This window comes from Castanea sativa, chromosome 12 (genome assembly GCF_040712315.1).
Source record: "Castanea sativa cultivar Marrone di Chiusa Pesio chromosome 12, ASM4071231v1".
NCBI classification, from domain to species: domain Eukaryota; kingdom Viridiplantae; phylum Streptophyta; class Magnoliopsida; order Fagales; family Fagaceae; genus Castanea; species Castanea sativa.
The window spans coordinates 32,811,009-32,828,108 of record NC_134024.1 but is presented as its reverse complement, the minus strand read 5'-3'; the positions used below and the strand labels follow the sequence as shown (position 1 = coordinate 32,828,108).

Below are 17,100 nucleotides of genomic sequence, written 5' to 3'. Positions count from 1 at the left end.
CATGTGCTTGTCGTGAAAAAAAAGTAGTAATTAAAGTCAATTCTAAGTTTTATTTATATCACAAAACAAATGTATAAATTATTTGGTTTTTAAAGTACATAGAAATTTACATCAATCAAAAGAGACGTTAATTTTAGGATTTTTGAAAAATATGTCATAAAAAGCTAATTTCATTCATATAAGAATTTTGATCACACACAAACTTAGGGTAGCTATTTAAAATATAAATATCTATTTTACTATAATATTTTTTTAGTACCTGTTTGCTAAAGGCAATATATCCGCTTACTAAAAACTTCTAAGAATGATAACGAATATTATAATCTTCCAACAATTAGCAACTGAGTTTTGCTATATAAAAAAAAAAAAGATAACAAAAGGCATGTATCATTGAATTTTACATTAGGTAAATTATAAGTTTTGAAAATTTAAACCTAGAAAATCAATGTTCTTTAGATAACAAATAAAATACTTTATATCATCATTCCAACTTTCCAACAATTACTAACATCTAAAATTCAATATACGTGAAGACAATTTTTGTAATGTTAAAATTTAGTGAGAGTATTTAGACATTACACAATAAAATATTTTAAGAGTCATAAGCCTTCATTAGGATTTAACTAAGAGAATAACTATATGACATATTTGCTATTTTCCAAAATATTAAAGGAAATATTGCTTGATTTTATAGTTTAAGGAGGAATTGTAAACTAACCTAAACATAAAGGATGAAAAATATTTTTATCATAAGTTTTTGTTTTTGTTTCTGTGTGTAAGATTATGTGTTTTTACTTAAAATGGTGCATAAAGAAAAAATATATATACAAAAAGTCAACCTAAGAAAATTGTATGTGATACATTGAATTTTGGCTCAACAAAGTTGACTAAACCAACAAAAAATTTCTAAAAACATAACAAAATGACACAACATTTTCATAACACCTTTATTTTTTTGTTATTTTGTTATTTTGACATATAAAGAATTGACACCTCAACAGTTTTGAAAATATTGTGACAACAATAAGATGTCTTAACATTTTCACAAAAGAAATACTATGTCCGTGACATTTTCATAACAAATTACAAGTAGTAGGTTGTTATTGGTGGGTAAAAAGTAATTTTATTAGTAAGTTTGAATTAGAACCAATAATAATTTATCATCTATGATTTTTTATGAAATTATTGTGAAAAATATTATGGATGTAGTACTTCTTTTTTCACAATACCTTTATATTTAGTTGTGGATGTAATACTTCTTTTTTCACCTTAACAATTGTGAAAATATTATATCAATTTGTTGTGTTACTATTTTATTATCTTGTGAAACAGTGCAAATTGACAAACCAAAAATAATGTAGCAAAGCTACTGATGCTATACCACATTCACAAAAAAAAAAAAAGAAAAAAAAAAAGGAAAACCGTCAATAAAACAGTGCAAATTGAACAAACCAAAAATATTACCGCGAACTTACGGCAGCATTTTGCATTCACTCTTTATTTTTATATATATAAAAAGAACTTTCTACCAAAGAAAAAAAAAATAGGGAACTAAAAAAAAGAAACATAAACACAAACATGTAGCTCAAAGTGTAAACCAAGCTGGTGACTGGTGTACTAATAAAAAAATAGAAAGATATATGCCAGCTCATTGAAGTGGTGCGTGCGTTTTTCCATCGACCAAACTAAAGCATCTATATAGAAGGCACTAAACGGAGCGTTTTTTAGTAGCTAGTGTCCAAAAACTTAACTAAACCAAAAATGATTGTAGATAGAGCCATTGGCTCTTTTTATATATAGATATGATCGGATCATGCATCCTTTTCTGATGGTTGCCCAGGGAACAAAACAAATAAGAATTTGAACAATGGCGCACATTCCTTTTCCTTTTTTATTCCCCAAAAAAATTTATTCTTATAATGAATTATTTTGAGAACTTTTTGTCCGCTTCGATTTGTATTGATTTTAGTATTTTAATCCGTGGTTTGTGTGTGAATCTATGGCAGTTCCCTACGTGCTTATCAAAGGGTAAGCCACTCATGCAAAAGTTGGCACAAAACTCTCCCAGGAGCCAGATCAGGTGTAAATTTTTCATTATCTCATCTCATCAAGATCTAGGAATTTTATGATAGAATAGAATAAAATAAAATAAATATGATAGAGTCTAATAAATTTATTAAGGATTCATAAATGACCGCAAAAAATTGAAGTTCAAGTTGTTAAAATATCGATTGTCTCAAAAGTTTATGATACTAATTGTTTAAATTTAATCATTATTTAAAAACATACTTTTAAAACTCTCCTTCATTTTAAATTGGAGCTAGAGTGGAAGAGTCATAAAATACCATTTGTCCTAAAAACTTATGATATTGATTGTCTCAAAAGCTTATGCTAAATTTAATCAAAATTATGTACTTTTAAGAATCTCTCTCTCATTTTAAATTGGAACTAGAGTCAAGGGAGTGAATACCGTACTGTATTGGTTGGTATAGCCGGAATTCATTGTTCCGGCAAGCTAACCAGTACAAAAATCCCTTTGATTCGTACCACTTAAAGTATCGGCCTATATCGGACAATACTGGATGTACTGGCGAATATCGGGCATCTTAGCCGGAAAACATGAATCGGCTGATACTGAAAACAATAAGAAAAAAGAAGAAAAAGTAGTGACAGACAGCCCACTTCGCTCCGTCGCTAGAACCTCTAGATCGCAAGTCATCTCCCCTTCTCCTCTTGGTCATTTTTTCTGTTTAGTTCATACATCTCTTTGATTTCGCTGCTATTGCTTCGTCTTCCTCTTTTGTTCTGTGGCCTCTTATCTATTTTTATTAACCTTCTTTTGTCTCTTTGTTTCTTGAGTTTTGAAGACTAACTACTCACGTGAACAAAGTGTTTGAAATTCAAGCATTTACTTTAATGTTTGGTTTGCTGTTATCAACAAAAGTTTTTTTTTTTTGTGTTTTTTTATTATTATTATTAGTATTATTAATTGAGTTGTACAACACGCCAGCAATTTTGAGTTATTGAGCTAATATATATATATATAGACAAAACTTATGTACAAGATTCTTAAAAAATATATATATATATATATAAAAATAAAAATAAAAAAACTTATGTGCAACTCTTTAGGTTTCTCTGTTAAGATTCAGCTATGTGACTACTTAATTAAAAAAAATATACTTCTATTCCATGAGAAAAAATTCACATGACAAAATCTTAAGAGGAAAACTTAAGGAATAGCACTTAAGTACTGTACTTAAGTTTTGTTATATATATATATATAACGGTAAACTCAAAATGGTACATTGATATTGACCAGTACCGAAATATAACGTTCTGCTGGCCAAACTGGTACGACTTCTGCTACGAGATTGACTCTCTTGACTAGAGTGTGTATATATATATATAGCGGTACACCCGAAACGGTACATTGGTATTGACCAGTACCAAAATATAAGGTTCTGTTGGCCAAATTAGTACGACTTTCGGTACAAAAAATTGACTCTCTTGACTAAAGTAGAAGGGTCATAAAAAACTATTTGTAATTATTTAATCATATACTTTAATATATATATATATATATATAAGTTAAATATTAGAATTGATACACTATGTTAAATATGCTAGTATAGATGCGGAAGCGAAAGCATAAAATGTAGAACATAATAACACACGAGTGTTACGTGGTTTAGCCTAACAGCCTACATCCACGAAGGAAACCCTAAAGGGCTACATCAATAATATATTAGAATGTAGTACAAATCCTATATTACAATAAACCATACACATGGGTATATAATAGACTAAACTCTAAACTAATAGACTTCAAGTATAAGTAGGAGACTTGGCTTGCACACAAAATAGAATTAGGCTTGGGCCTATGCTAATGGGCTAATATAAATCTAACACTCCCTCTCAAACTCAAGATGGAAGATTAATGAACTCTTAAGATTTGATAAGATTGAGAAAATCCCTTGAATGAAGTTGGGCTTTGTGATGGTGGTTTGAGAAAGAAAATGGTCTTGCAATGTAGCAGTGGGAAGCCAAAAAAAATGAACGTAGCGAAGAAACACCGAGGAAGACAAATATTGCTTTTAAACACACCGTAAGGACAGAAAACTAGAGCCACATGAAGGCGGCTCTGATACCAAGTTAAATATTAGCATTGATACACCATGTTGAATATGCTAGTATGGATGTGGATGCGAAAGCATAAAGTGTAGAACACAATAACACACAAGGGTTACGTGGTTCAGCCTAACGGCCTACATCTACGAAGGAAACCCTAAATGGCTACATCAATAATATATTAGAGTGTAGTACAAATCTTGTATTGCAATGAACCATAATATGTGTATATATATAATAAACTAAACCCTAGACTAATAGACTTCTAGTACAAGTGGACGACTTGGCTTGCACACAAAGTAGAATTAGGCTTGAGCCTATGCTAATGGGCTAATATATCTCTAACAATATATATATATATATATATATATATATATATATATATATATATATATATATATATATATATATATGTTGTTGCTGCTACTGTTGTTCTTGTTGTTAAGTAAACCTGTGGATTGGGCGTAATTAAACACCAATAACATGATCTTTTTTTTTTTTTTTTTTTTTTTCTTGAGAAACAATAACATGATCTTAGGATGGTTGGTCATCCAGCATTCCAACCAGAATGCATTATAGCAATACGTCCACCCTTGTATAACTAACATAAATACAAAGGGCGTGGATGTTCATAGTCAGATCACTAACAAATATCTGTAAAATGTACCAAGAATCCTCACTTGGTGCAAAACTTGTATCACGAGTTGCCTTTTTTTTTTTTTTTTTTCTAAGATACTAGTACAATAATAGAGGACTCGAGAATATGCCAATAAAGCTTGAAGTAGATGGGAATGTTCATGGAAGAAAGAAAGGTTGTTAGGGAGACACAGTAAATGTGATGGGGTCGATGTATAGAGATTCACAGTGTCAATTAAATAGCCATTTTGGTTAGATACAGTATCTAAATGCATTTGTCTTCACTTTTCCTAATTTCCTAGAAATGTAAATAGACCGATCGACCGTAGATAGATACGGTGGCCATTGTGTTTAGTGGACCTACACCTCACAGTCCCAGCCAACTTAATAATTTGCTAGCAATCAATGTGTCTATGTCTTCCAGATTTAATGGCCGCTTGCGGTGATCATAAGCACATGAGGTTGACAGAGGTGATACGAGAGGATTTAAATGTTTTGGCTGGCAGGCTCCAGTGTTATACACATACTATCTGCCCTTAACTCTCTTTGTTGTTGAAGTTTTACTTTTATATCTAGAGATGTTATTATTATTTTTTTGGGGTAAACTATGTATTTAATACCTATCTTTTACACTATATTTCAATTAAGTCTTTAACTTTTTAATTATGTCAATTTGATTTCTAACCTTTCAGTGTTATGTCAATTTAGTTTCAACAATTTCTATTCAAGAAATAATGGGATGGACTAAATTAACATGACACTGAAAGGTGTTAAGGACTAAATTGACACAATTAAAAGGTTAAGGACCAAATTAAAATATTGTGTAAAGAATAGGAATCAAATTCATACCCTTTTTTCTCACAATTTGATCCGGTGGGTTGCTTTTTGTAAATGGGATAGACCCATTTTTATCTTGTCTCTTTACTTTTTGGGTCTTTTCCCTTGAAGAATAAGATGGGTTAGAAACAATTAATTATTCTTATTCATCAAAATAAATAAAAAATATTATCCTCAAATCTGCACTTTGGTCTAAATAAATTGCAGGGACAAACTTATTCAATCTCGTGTGTTTTTTAGATAACTTAATTAATAAATTTTTTTGCTATCAAATAGGAGATTTAGAGTTCAATCATCACGTATACTAAAAGTTAGTCAAGGTTGAATAAGAGATTTATAATTCAATCTCTATGTAAACTAAAAATCAATTAGTGACTTAGCCTGATGATAAAAGAGCAATTATCATAAAGTGGACGTCATGAGTTTAAAAGATAAAAAACGAGTTTTTTACTTTTATTTTTTTTTATGAAACTTAAGTTACAAGAATTTTTATGCAAACCACCACGTGACGGTTTAAAAAAAAATCATTCATGTGTATTTATAATTATATGATATTTTTCTACTCAAAAAAAAATTACATGAAAATTTTAATGAATAATGTAATTTGCTTAAATAATACATGTGAAAGCATGAAAATCTTCTTAGCTTTTATTTTTTTTTTTTTATTATTATTATTTTTTTGAGAATGTTCTTCGGTTTAAAATACTATCTCGTCTATAAAAAAAAACATAAAATAATAAATGCATGCAACCCATCTCCATTTCCATTCCAATTGAAGCCGACCAAGTTGACTTCCACAAAATCAGTTGCTTTTCTTTCTCCTTCACATTTAAAACAATGAAAACGAGGTGATGCAAATTCTGACATAAATTAGCTCGTACTCCTTTAATACATATGGGAACATGTCAATAAGATTTTAGCTATTAGCTATTGTGCTTAAAAAAATGTCTTTTTTATTTTTTATTTTGTTGTTAACTGGAATATATTAAGACAAAACTAAAGAATTACAGCACTTCTACAGCAATGCCTACAATAAGTGGTACCAATGGCATCAAACCTAATTCGGTTCAAAATACAAGTAGGGGTAAATAAAAAGATACATTAATCAACTCCAAATCTTGCCTAAGTGTCAGCACCCTCAGCACTATTGAACTCCCTGGAGTAGTGTTGAATCTTGTGATGGGGAATCCTGTTGAAGAGGACCTGTAGTCTGATCCAATTGGGATAATGACCTAAAAAACCGTCATCATTAATTTACAAGTTAACAATCACAGAAGCATCCAATTCAACCATCGGTGATTGAATATGAAGTTGATGGCATAGAGTGAGACCATCTCTAAGAGCCCGAAGTTCAGTCACAACACAAGAAGCTGACTCTATAGCTCGAGCAAAATCTCCCACCCAATTTCCATGGTAATCCCTGATAATGCCCCCTCTCTTCTCCTCTCCTCTCCTAGTCTTTCCAGGATTACCTAAGGAGGATCTATCAGTGTTTAACTTGAACCAATTTGAGATAAGTTTTATCCCATTTGATCTATCTAATAGTAATACTACCATGACTACGGGCAATTTTTGAAGAGATGATGAGGCAAAATTCCATAACCCTACTGTGAACCTCCAAGGAAAGATTTGGATTGGGCCTAATTTGTTTGAACATTTAGTAGTTTCTCTGTAGCCAGGGGAACCGAATGCCGTGAAGAAAGTCACACTTTTCAAGAGAACGAATCACTGTGATCATGCATGGGAATTAGATTAAAATGCCTAAATTTATAAAGCCAGTCCTTCAAATCAGGATCAAAGAAATCTGAGGGGGAGCAAGGCAGTTGACTTCTGGACCAGAAACTTTAGCAATACTACAATCTCTCAAGACATGCTAAAAAATAGAAGGTATAAAATACTGCTAACAAATACCTTTTTTTTTTTTTTTTTCTTTTTTTTTTTTTTTTTTTCTTTTTGGGTAGAAACTGCTAGCAAATAGCCAAATACTATAAATGTCTATAGTCATTGACTCATTGTGAATGAGAGATTTCATATTTGGTTTATGTACAAAAAAAAAAAAAAAAGTACACAAATGTTTTATCACTTTATCCTAAATTATTCCATTTTAATAAGGAAAAAGACATTATAGGAAATTACCCACAGCAAGAGGCAGAAGTCAGAATCACCACAATAAACTTAAAAAACCGCTGCAATAGGTTTAGCACAAAAACACCGCTGAAATCGTCACAATATGTCTAGCATGTAGTTTGTTGACCCTCTTTTTTTAATTAATCTGAATTAGCTTCATTGAATTCGAACAAATCAAGACAAATCAGGTACATCAATAAGAGAACGATTAGTAGGGCAAAACAAATACAGCATCACACTTTACTTGAAACTTTTTTGTTTTCGAGAATCACACTTCACTTGAAACTGAATGGATGGAACGTGGAGGTCACTCTCCCAACCAAATCCTCATATCATTCGCATGCCGAGCAAATTGAGCGAAGACCCATTTATATATGACACTATAATAATTTTCGGTATAACCATACAATGAAAATATATTGAAAAGCCAACGTTAGAATTTTAGAATATTCATTCAAGTTTGTACTCAAGTTTTAGTTTAGATTAGTTGAATGTAATTTATAATTTTTTTAAAAATATTGTAATTTCATTTTTTTTCCGATAGGATAAGTAATTTAATATTGGTAGGACACTTGGTACAACATTAAAATAGATCTGAGATATCATTTGGGACACTTATACAAAATCCCAGTAGATTAACTTGAATCTTTGAACCTCCTCTTTAATTATTTAGCAAAGATTCATGAAATATCATATTTAAAACCCAAGAGAAATATAACACATGATTATACTAAAATTAGGTTACAGATCTGTTGTACAAGAAACGGAGCCAATTAATTCACCGGGCCCACTTTCCGAGTTTCACAAATCCCCTTTCTGGAGGTGGTGGATTTGATGTTGATGATGCTAAGCTAACGTTATTATTTATATTTATAAGCAATTTTCAACAGTTCTTTCAATGATCATGAGAAAATCAGGCAAATTAACTCTCATAAAGTTTTTGAGATAAAGTCAAGCATAATCTATCAACAAATGCCATATGGTCACACATATGGAAACTCGACTCAATTGAAGCAGCAACTATACCGGCCTGGGGCAAGTGTCTTGTAGCCTACAAATAAAAACCTTACACTCGACCCAGTGAATCAGAAAGAAAAATAATAATAATAATAATAATAATAATAATAATAATTGCAGAGCCCAGGCTGCTAACTCTTTGTATTTATTTATGTTCTTATTTTATTTATTTTTTTTTTTTTGGAAGATGGTCTTCTTACTTACTTACTTTATCCTCTGGTTAAATTATCCTTTAAATCCTTCAGCAATTATTTATCATAGACATCTTACATCTTTATAAATAAAGGTGTATGTCAGTTATTACACTTAGTATGAGGCGTCGAAAGTATAGAACTCTTTCTAAATTGTAAAGGAGATACAAAAACCCAGGAAAGTAAACCCAGTTTAACTAAAGATTGGCCAGTCTTTTCGCACTAATAACAATGCAGCTTTCATATCATGGAAGCTCCAACCCTATCACGAGGTATGAGGCGAAGTTCAGAACCATGTTTGAGGAACACATTGCCTGCAGAGTGAGATAATTTTTTCGTGAAGCCATGGATCGAAATTGCAAATAACATATGCAAAATTATGGTGTGCTACCCAAACATCATATAATATGAATAAAGTTTAGCTACAAAATTAGTTGTAAAGCTATAACCTTACTTAATATTTTTTTATTGGAAGTAAATTTTAAGAAATCTATCATTGAATTACATTGTCTTCTTATATCCTCTATACTTGCACATTTCTAGAAAATAAAATATCAATAACTATGTCATCTATAAATTGTTTAAATTATAAGCTTTTTTTAGTTTAAATTTGTACATAAAATATAAACTTATAAATCATATAATAAATAATATCTAATTGACACTAAATTTGACATGTATATTAAGAGTATAAAGAATATGTAATTCAACGGTTAGATTTTCAAAATATGCAATAATATTTATTTTATTGAGTAAGGTTGTAGCCTTTTTTTGTAGCTAAATTTTATCCTTATAATAATACCAACTTCATAACTCTCCGGAACTGGCACATGAATGTACAGCATGATATGCTGGTTTTCAACCTAAAATTTTCCTTCAATAAGAAAAAGCATTAAGAAACATCATATTATTTTCTTATAAAAGGGATCTAAACTATAAACGACCAATTCAAAGTATGGTGCTCAGACCTTTATTATCATAATTCTCGCAATAACAGTTCCTCAATTAAAAAAAAAAAAAAACTTTCCTTTTTTGTGTCAGCTTCCTATGGGATTTTGTGGGTTCTATTGATGGAAGATGATTTGTTTGAGATGTGGCGAAAGTTTACACTATCAGATGCAAAAGCTTCTAAGTTTTTGTGACTGATAGTTTGGTCCATGATTGGCAGACCAAGGGTCAATCCAGTCTCCTTGTAAAAGTACTAAAGGACCAATCTTCTGACCAAGAAGCTATGCAAACGACTCTTCGTTTGTTATGGAAACCAATGTGCATGCCTGATCGTGACGTTGGTGATAACTTGACAATTCACTTTCACGACATGGGAGAAGATATGGCAAAAGTGTACCAGCAAAGCTCATGGTGGATTTTGATCGATTGATGTTGCCGGTGAACCTATCTCTACTGTTGCAGCTTTTCAGTAAAGGTTTTCAACTTTCCCCTGTTTAGTATGAACACTGGAGGTTGGAGATTGAATTGGGAAAGCTTTGGGAACGTTACATGACATGGATATACCAGCAGATGGTATAGCTTGGGGACGGTTTATGCAAATTCAAATTGGTCTTGATGTCACCAAGCCCCTGGCGCCTAGTTGAGGGGAAGAAGTTTTGTTTGGGTTCTACTCACTCAGTCAACATGGGTATCTTCCCACTTTTGGCTATGTGTGGCTGTCTTGGACATAGTGAATAAGTGGCTTCTCCGAGGTCCAGGATATTATTTGGGTCCATCTAAGAGAAAGTCTCTACAATTTGGAGCTTGGGCTCCAGGCTGCTACCAATTGGAGGGCCAATCAAAACAAAGAGACAATGGTAGGACCTGTAACTTCAATAAGGTGACAGCCCAACCAAGTGCCAATGATCATTAGAGGGAAGTGGCTGGCCATGCCTTGTGGCCAGAGATGCAAAGCCCGTGAATACCAGTGGGCTTTGGCTTTCTCTTAGGTTCTGCTGGTTCATAAGAGCTCCAACAGTCGAGCAATGGAGAATAAACACCTCCAATTGCAGTTGTTGGAGTCGAATGAGTCATATGATTCAGTGAGTTGTGCACAAGTCCGAAAAGAAATGGATGAGCTGTTTGATCAAGAGATATGGATGAGCTGTTTGATTCAGACTTCAGTCAACAAAGGTGTTCAAGGGTGGCCAGTTGTGAGGAGACAGGAATACAAATTTCTACACGACAAAGCATCTCAATGAAGTTCTTCCAATGAGATTTCATGGACCATTTAAGGGAATGAAGATGTGCAGAACTCAACTCTATGATGAGTAAATTTTGGTGGGGGGAAGGCTGATGAAAAGAAAAGATAACTGGATAAGTTGGTCTAAATTATGTAGAACTAAGAGATTTAGGGGAATGAGCTTTTGTAACTTGCACAATATCAAATAAAAATTTGAAAGGACAGTTGGGTTCCAAAGCCAAGCACCTTTAGAATTATTTCTCCAAGTCATCTTTTTAGCAAGGATGCTTTATTAATGAGAATATTATGACTTGGTGCTTGGACGAAGTGTATGATTTATTTTTCCTCTATGAAGCTTCAATTATAAAGAGACCTTAATTGTAAGGTAGCCAAGCGACTCCATTATGTGGGCAGGAACATTGAATGGGAGTTTTCAGTCAAGAGTGCTTATTTTTTGTTAGAGAAACACTCACTAGAGAGCGATGGAGGTTCGCCTGCAGGTGTTCGCATGCAATCAATTTGGAACTAACTTTGGAGCATCCAGATGCCCAACAAAGTCAAGGTCTTCTCTTCCTGGGCATGCAGGATATTTCACCCAGTAAAACCTAGTCTTTTGATAAGCATATCCAATTTTACACGTGAAGCCATTCACAAGGAAGCAGAAAAAAATTTACATGTGCCATGGTAATGCCCTTGAGGAAGGTGTGGCAAAGATATACAATTGATTTACTGGGTCCACAATTGTAGTATGGGACATGAGATGATCTGGTTGATTGGGTTTTGCAGAAGCAAGGGGTTGTACCTCTCAAACTATTTCTCACTACAGCATGGTTTCTGTGGACAGACAGAAATGAACAGCACAATGATAGAAAGTGGTTAATCCAGAGGTCCTCGTAAATCCAGGTAAGGGGAGATTGGAACTAGCTAGAAAGCACCTGCATGGATACAAGCATGGGTACAATATGGCAACATGGCAATTTTTGAAAATTTGGACACGGGTATGATGGGGATATGTATATTAAGCTATTCATGTGGGTTGGAAGGTGAGATAAATACTTCATGTGTAAAAGTGTGAAATAGATCTAAGAAGTTGGCCTAAGCACACACGGACAAAACAAAAGGGAAAACGGGAGAAATTACAAAATAGAAATAGATCTAAGAAGCTTGGCCCGACTTTGCGAGAAGACAGAAGAAGAAGACAAAGAAGAAGCAGGAGCAGGAGAAGGAGGAGATCGTGTGACAGGATGAAGCGGGAGGAGATCACTGATTCAGAGGTACAGTGAGTTTCAAGCATTCAGCCTTTTCTTTTCTTTTTTGCATAGGCCGTGTCCCAACCATGTCCCCGTGGTGTTGGACACGGGCAAGAAAGCACCTGCATGGATACAAGCACGGGTACAATATGGCAACATGGCAATTTTTGAAAATTGGACACCGGTATGATGGGGATATGTATATTAAGCTATTCATGTGGGTTGGAAGGTGAGATAAGTACTTCACGTGTAAAAGTGTGAAATAGATCTAAGAAGTTGGCCTAAGCACACATGGACAAAACAAAAGGGAAAACGGGAGAAATTACAAAATAGAAATAGATCAAAGAAGCTTGGCCCAACTTTGCGAGAAGAAAGAAGAAGAAGACAAAGAAGCAGGAGCAGGAGCAGGAGAAGGAGGAGATCGTGTGACAGGAAGAAGCGGGAGGAGATCACTGATTCAGAGGTATAGTGTGTTTCAAGCATTCAGCCTTTTTTTTTTTTTTTTTTTTTTTTGCATAGGCCGTGTCCCAACCATGTCCTCGCGGTGTTGGACACGAGCACGGTAGCCCAAATGCCTTGTCTGTGCTTTCTAGGGAACTAGTGCCCTCTGCTTCATGAGGCGTGGTCCCAAAAGCCACAGAATTTCTTGGAAATATTAAGGTGGGGAAATTGCTAAGTTGAGATATGGGCATTGCATTAAAATCAAGGAGGCTATGCAGCTATGAAGCACCGATGCAGCTACAGGGTTGCCATACCGGAGTTCGACGCGAGGTGCAGCAGGTGACACTGCTGCTCGTGCATTGGTGCCGCGTCGGATTTTTTTTTTTCTCGTTTTTGAATTCGCACTGACTAGCGCCGATTTGCACCGAACCAGGCCGATTCGCGCTGATTCAAGCCGAATCGGATCGTATCGGCCGAATATCAGTGTGTTTCGGTTGGAAAAAGGCAATCGAAAAAAAAAAAAAAAAAAAAACAGTAGACGCCATTGTCGTCTTCACCGACCTTAACCCCTTTCTTCTTCTTCTTCTTTGCTTCTTCATCTTCTTCTTCCTTTTTTTTCGCAAGCCCAGCGTTTTGGTTCTACGTCTGCTCTGTTTTTTTTTTTTTTTTTTTTTTTTATGCCTTTGGTCCGAGAGGCTTTATTTGTTTTTTGTACCTCTCTGACCAAACACGTGAGACACTAAGCCCTTTTTTTTTCCCTCTTTTTCAATGAAAAGCTACACCTATTTTAATACCTGCCACGTATATCCTTTATTTTGTTTTTGAGTTAACCAAATACGAGTCACTAAGCCACATTTTATTTATTTATATATTTATTTATTTATGGGAAGCCTCATCGATTTTAATACCTTAGTCAATAATTCTATCTATCTATAATTCTATAATTCTATCTATCTATCTATTTATCTATCTATCTATTATTATTATTATTATTATTATTATATGAGTTTTCTATTATTATTATAAAAAAAAGCATGCTTAGCAATATATAAATAAAAATATTTTTAATAATTTTTTAATTGCCACACCCCGCCACACCCACACCCGCACCCTATTTTTTCAAAAATTGCCGAGTCCCGCACTCACACCCGACCCGAATATGGAAACGCACCCGTGCTTCATAGCTATGCAGCACCAATACAAGGGCAAAAGACATTCAATCACATCAAAAATATGATTATGGCAAAACCAAGATTCTATAGGCCTACAATATAAGCCCGGTCAATTTTATTGAAATAATGGGGACCCGATCTAAAGCATTTCCCATGCCTTGTTTTTCTAAAGGATTCATGTTTACAGGATGTGATTACTGATTAGATCAACAATGGCAATCAATCTGCTGCATCCATCCTACATAGGATGACAGTGGTGGAGTTCATAATTTTAACCAATGCATGTTCCTAATTCAGAGTAAACTAAAACGAAGTGGGAAAAAAAAACCACAATGAAATTTGACAAATGCAATGAATAAATCAATCATTTTTTATCCAAAATTACCTGCATTAAACACAAAAATCAGATTCTTACTGAAAAACTATACAAAATATGTGGAGTTATATAATGTTGCTTAAAACTTCAAACACAAAGATGAAACAATACAATTGACGGGAAAAACTAAAACTGAGCAGTAGAGGCATACCTGCACTTTGTTGAGGATTGATTCCAACGCCATCTGCATGCAGGAAATATGACAAAGTTAACATGCAAATAAGACAGAGTGAAAAATTATTGTAATGAAAAAACCCTACAGAATTATGGATGACAGCCTTTTTCAAGTCTTGTTCACTTTAATGCCAGTGTTGAAGGCTATAAAACATTAGTAGTTTAGTACTACTCTACCATATTTACTTTTTCTCAGTAATCATACATCCTTTCTCTAAGTCTCAATCAACAAGATATTATCAGCCTGCCAGATATGTCAGTGACTCAGCTCTACATTATCATCCTCGATCTTTTCTTATAAAAAAATAAGATCACTCCCAGTACACAAAAATTCCTCTACTCCCGGGTCTGGGAGATATCATGGAGACAGCCTTACCCCCAATTTTGATTGAAGAGGCTAATTCTTGGACTCGAATCCATGACCTGTCGCTTTTGGTGGAAGGCACTAACCATTGCACCAAGGCCTAACCTTTTAGATCTTTTCTTATTAAAAAAAAGAATCATCCCAGCCCTTTTGCTTTTGTTTGTTTTTTTTTTTTTTGGGTAGTACTGGAAATTAAATGGAGAAGCTTGAGTTAAAATCTGTCTTTCTCTCCCCACAATTCAGATTGTAAATATTATTCTAGATGGTACATATTTACGGTGTGCATCATAGAAATTTCAATTATAAAAACATGAAATTTTCTCATATAAACATTTATGTAGAATTCTCTATAAAGCAGCTTTTGCTGTACATCTATTCACAATCTTTCGCAACTTGAGGACACTTGGATTCGGCTTGTTAATTCACTATTTCCCAACTTTTCTTAGATAATTGTTTTAGGGATAGTTGCAATGTGCGTAATGAATTACAAAATTTTACAATCTAATTGATCAATTGGATTACGAGGTACAAAAAAAAAAAAAAAAAAAAAAAAAAAAAAAAAAAAAAAAAAAAAAAAAAAAACGAAAATTAAGATCAGAAACGACATTCAAGACAAACCCTAGAGAGAGAGAGAGAGAGGTACCGTTGGTGATGATAGCGCTGGTCTGAGGAGGCACTTTGAACTCTTCGGCAGCGAATTTGAGAACGGCGGTGAAAGGTGCTGCCTCCGGAACGCTAAACCTGAGAGAGAGAGAGGGAGTTAATTTACGAAGGTGATGGTGAATGAGAATGAACGAAGAAATTTTTTGATTTGAACTAACACTTTGAAGGGAAGCTTTGGATCGGAGGTGAGAGTCACTTTGAAGGAGACCTTTCCGCCACCACCACTCGCCATTGCTTTTTCTCAGCTTTCTTCTTTCTTCTCTCCGCTGCTTGGTTATGACGCAATTGCTTTTATACCCATTAATTAATTAATACTAACCTGTTTCTTTTTATATATATATTTTTAAAGAATAAAAAATTAATGTGTATGAAATTAGCAAGGAACTAAAGATGGAGTTCAATGTTAACTTATGCATCCTAGACCCATCCGATGATGCTATGTGTTTGCTATAGGACACGTGTCAATGTGTTATTATCTAGATGGGTTAGTGTAACTAGACACTAGATCCCATCCAAGTTCTTAATTCTTAATCCTTAATTCTATTTGTTAATAGTTTTGTATTTAAATTAGATATATTTAAAGATATATTTTGAAAAATATCACCGCAAAATTATAATTAAAAAAAAGAAAAAGAAATACTCTCCCTACGTGGAGTTCTCTCTCTCTCTCTCGTGCCTACACGAGTTACTCCCTCCCTTGGCCTTGAGCAAAGGGTATTGTGTTTGTTTTTTTACAATAACCATGGCTGACGAGGTAGCTGACAGCATGGGTAGAATGAAACTGACGTCTGAAGAAGAAGAAGAACTAATAGCTATCTCTAATGAAGAACGAATGGAAGCTATTGAGAGTTGTCATCTAAGTATGATCGGGAAATTTTTAACGTGCAAATCTTTTAATAAATTGGCTGTGAAGAATACAATACGAAGAGCATGGGGTCTAGATGACTCTTTGCAGATTTTAGAGGTGGGGCCGAATTTGTTTCAATTCAAGTTTCAATCTGAATTTGAGATGGATAGGGTTCTAAGAGGAGGTCCTTGGTCGTTTGATAATCAGCTCCTTATGTTATAGCGATGGAAAAAAGGAATGAACGTAGGAAATATTCGAATGGAGAAAGCATCGCTTTGGGTTTAGATCTGGGGGGGCTCCGTTTGATATGATTTCTCCTCAGGTCGCGAAGGAAGTTGGAAGCAAATTGGGAGAGGTAGAGGAGGTGGAAGGGAGAAAAAGGAAGGATGATATTAATTTCTTTGTGCGAGTGCGAGTAACTCTACCAATAATGAAGCCCTTGAGATGAGGTGGGTTCATTGCTGGCTCTGAGGACGAGCGTCATTGGGTGTCTTTTAAATATGAAAGGCTTCCTATATTCTGCCATTTTTGTGGAATATTAGGTCATGAATGAAAACACTGTGCGGCGCATTATGCAGCGGAGAAAAATGGTGAAAGTATGGAATATCAATACGGAGATTTTCTTAAGGCAGTAGGGGGTCGAGCAAGGGTTGTGCCAAATGAACATACCAGTCCCAAATCCAATCTGGAGGAGGGTATGGGTA

At 34.1% G+C, this 17,100-nt stretch overlaps 1 protein-coding gene across 1 annotated transcript; it reads right to left on the bottom strand.

Annotated features, from left to right (window-relative positions):
- Positions 1 to 8,999: 8,999 nt before the first annotated feature.
- LOC142619146 (ubiquitin-fold modifier 1) lies at positions 9,000 to 15,927 on the bottom strand. Its single transcript, XM_075792220.1, has 4 exons — positions 15,708 to 15,927; positions 15,530 to 15,627; positions 14,500 to 14,532; positions 9,000 to 9,253 (listed from the first exon to the last, which is right to left on the bottom strand). The coding sequence occupies exons 1-4, from the start codon at positions 15,779 to 15,781 to the stop codon at positions 9,180 to 9,182; spliced, it is 279 nt and encodes a 92-aa protein (XP_075648335.1). The 5' UTR covers positions 15,782 to 15,927; the 3' UTR covers positions 9,000 to 9,179.
- Between the last annotated feature and the right edge of the window lie 1,173 nt (positions 15,928 to 17,100).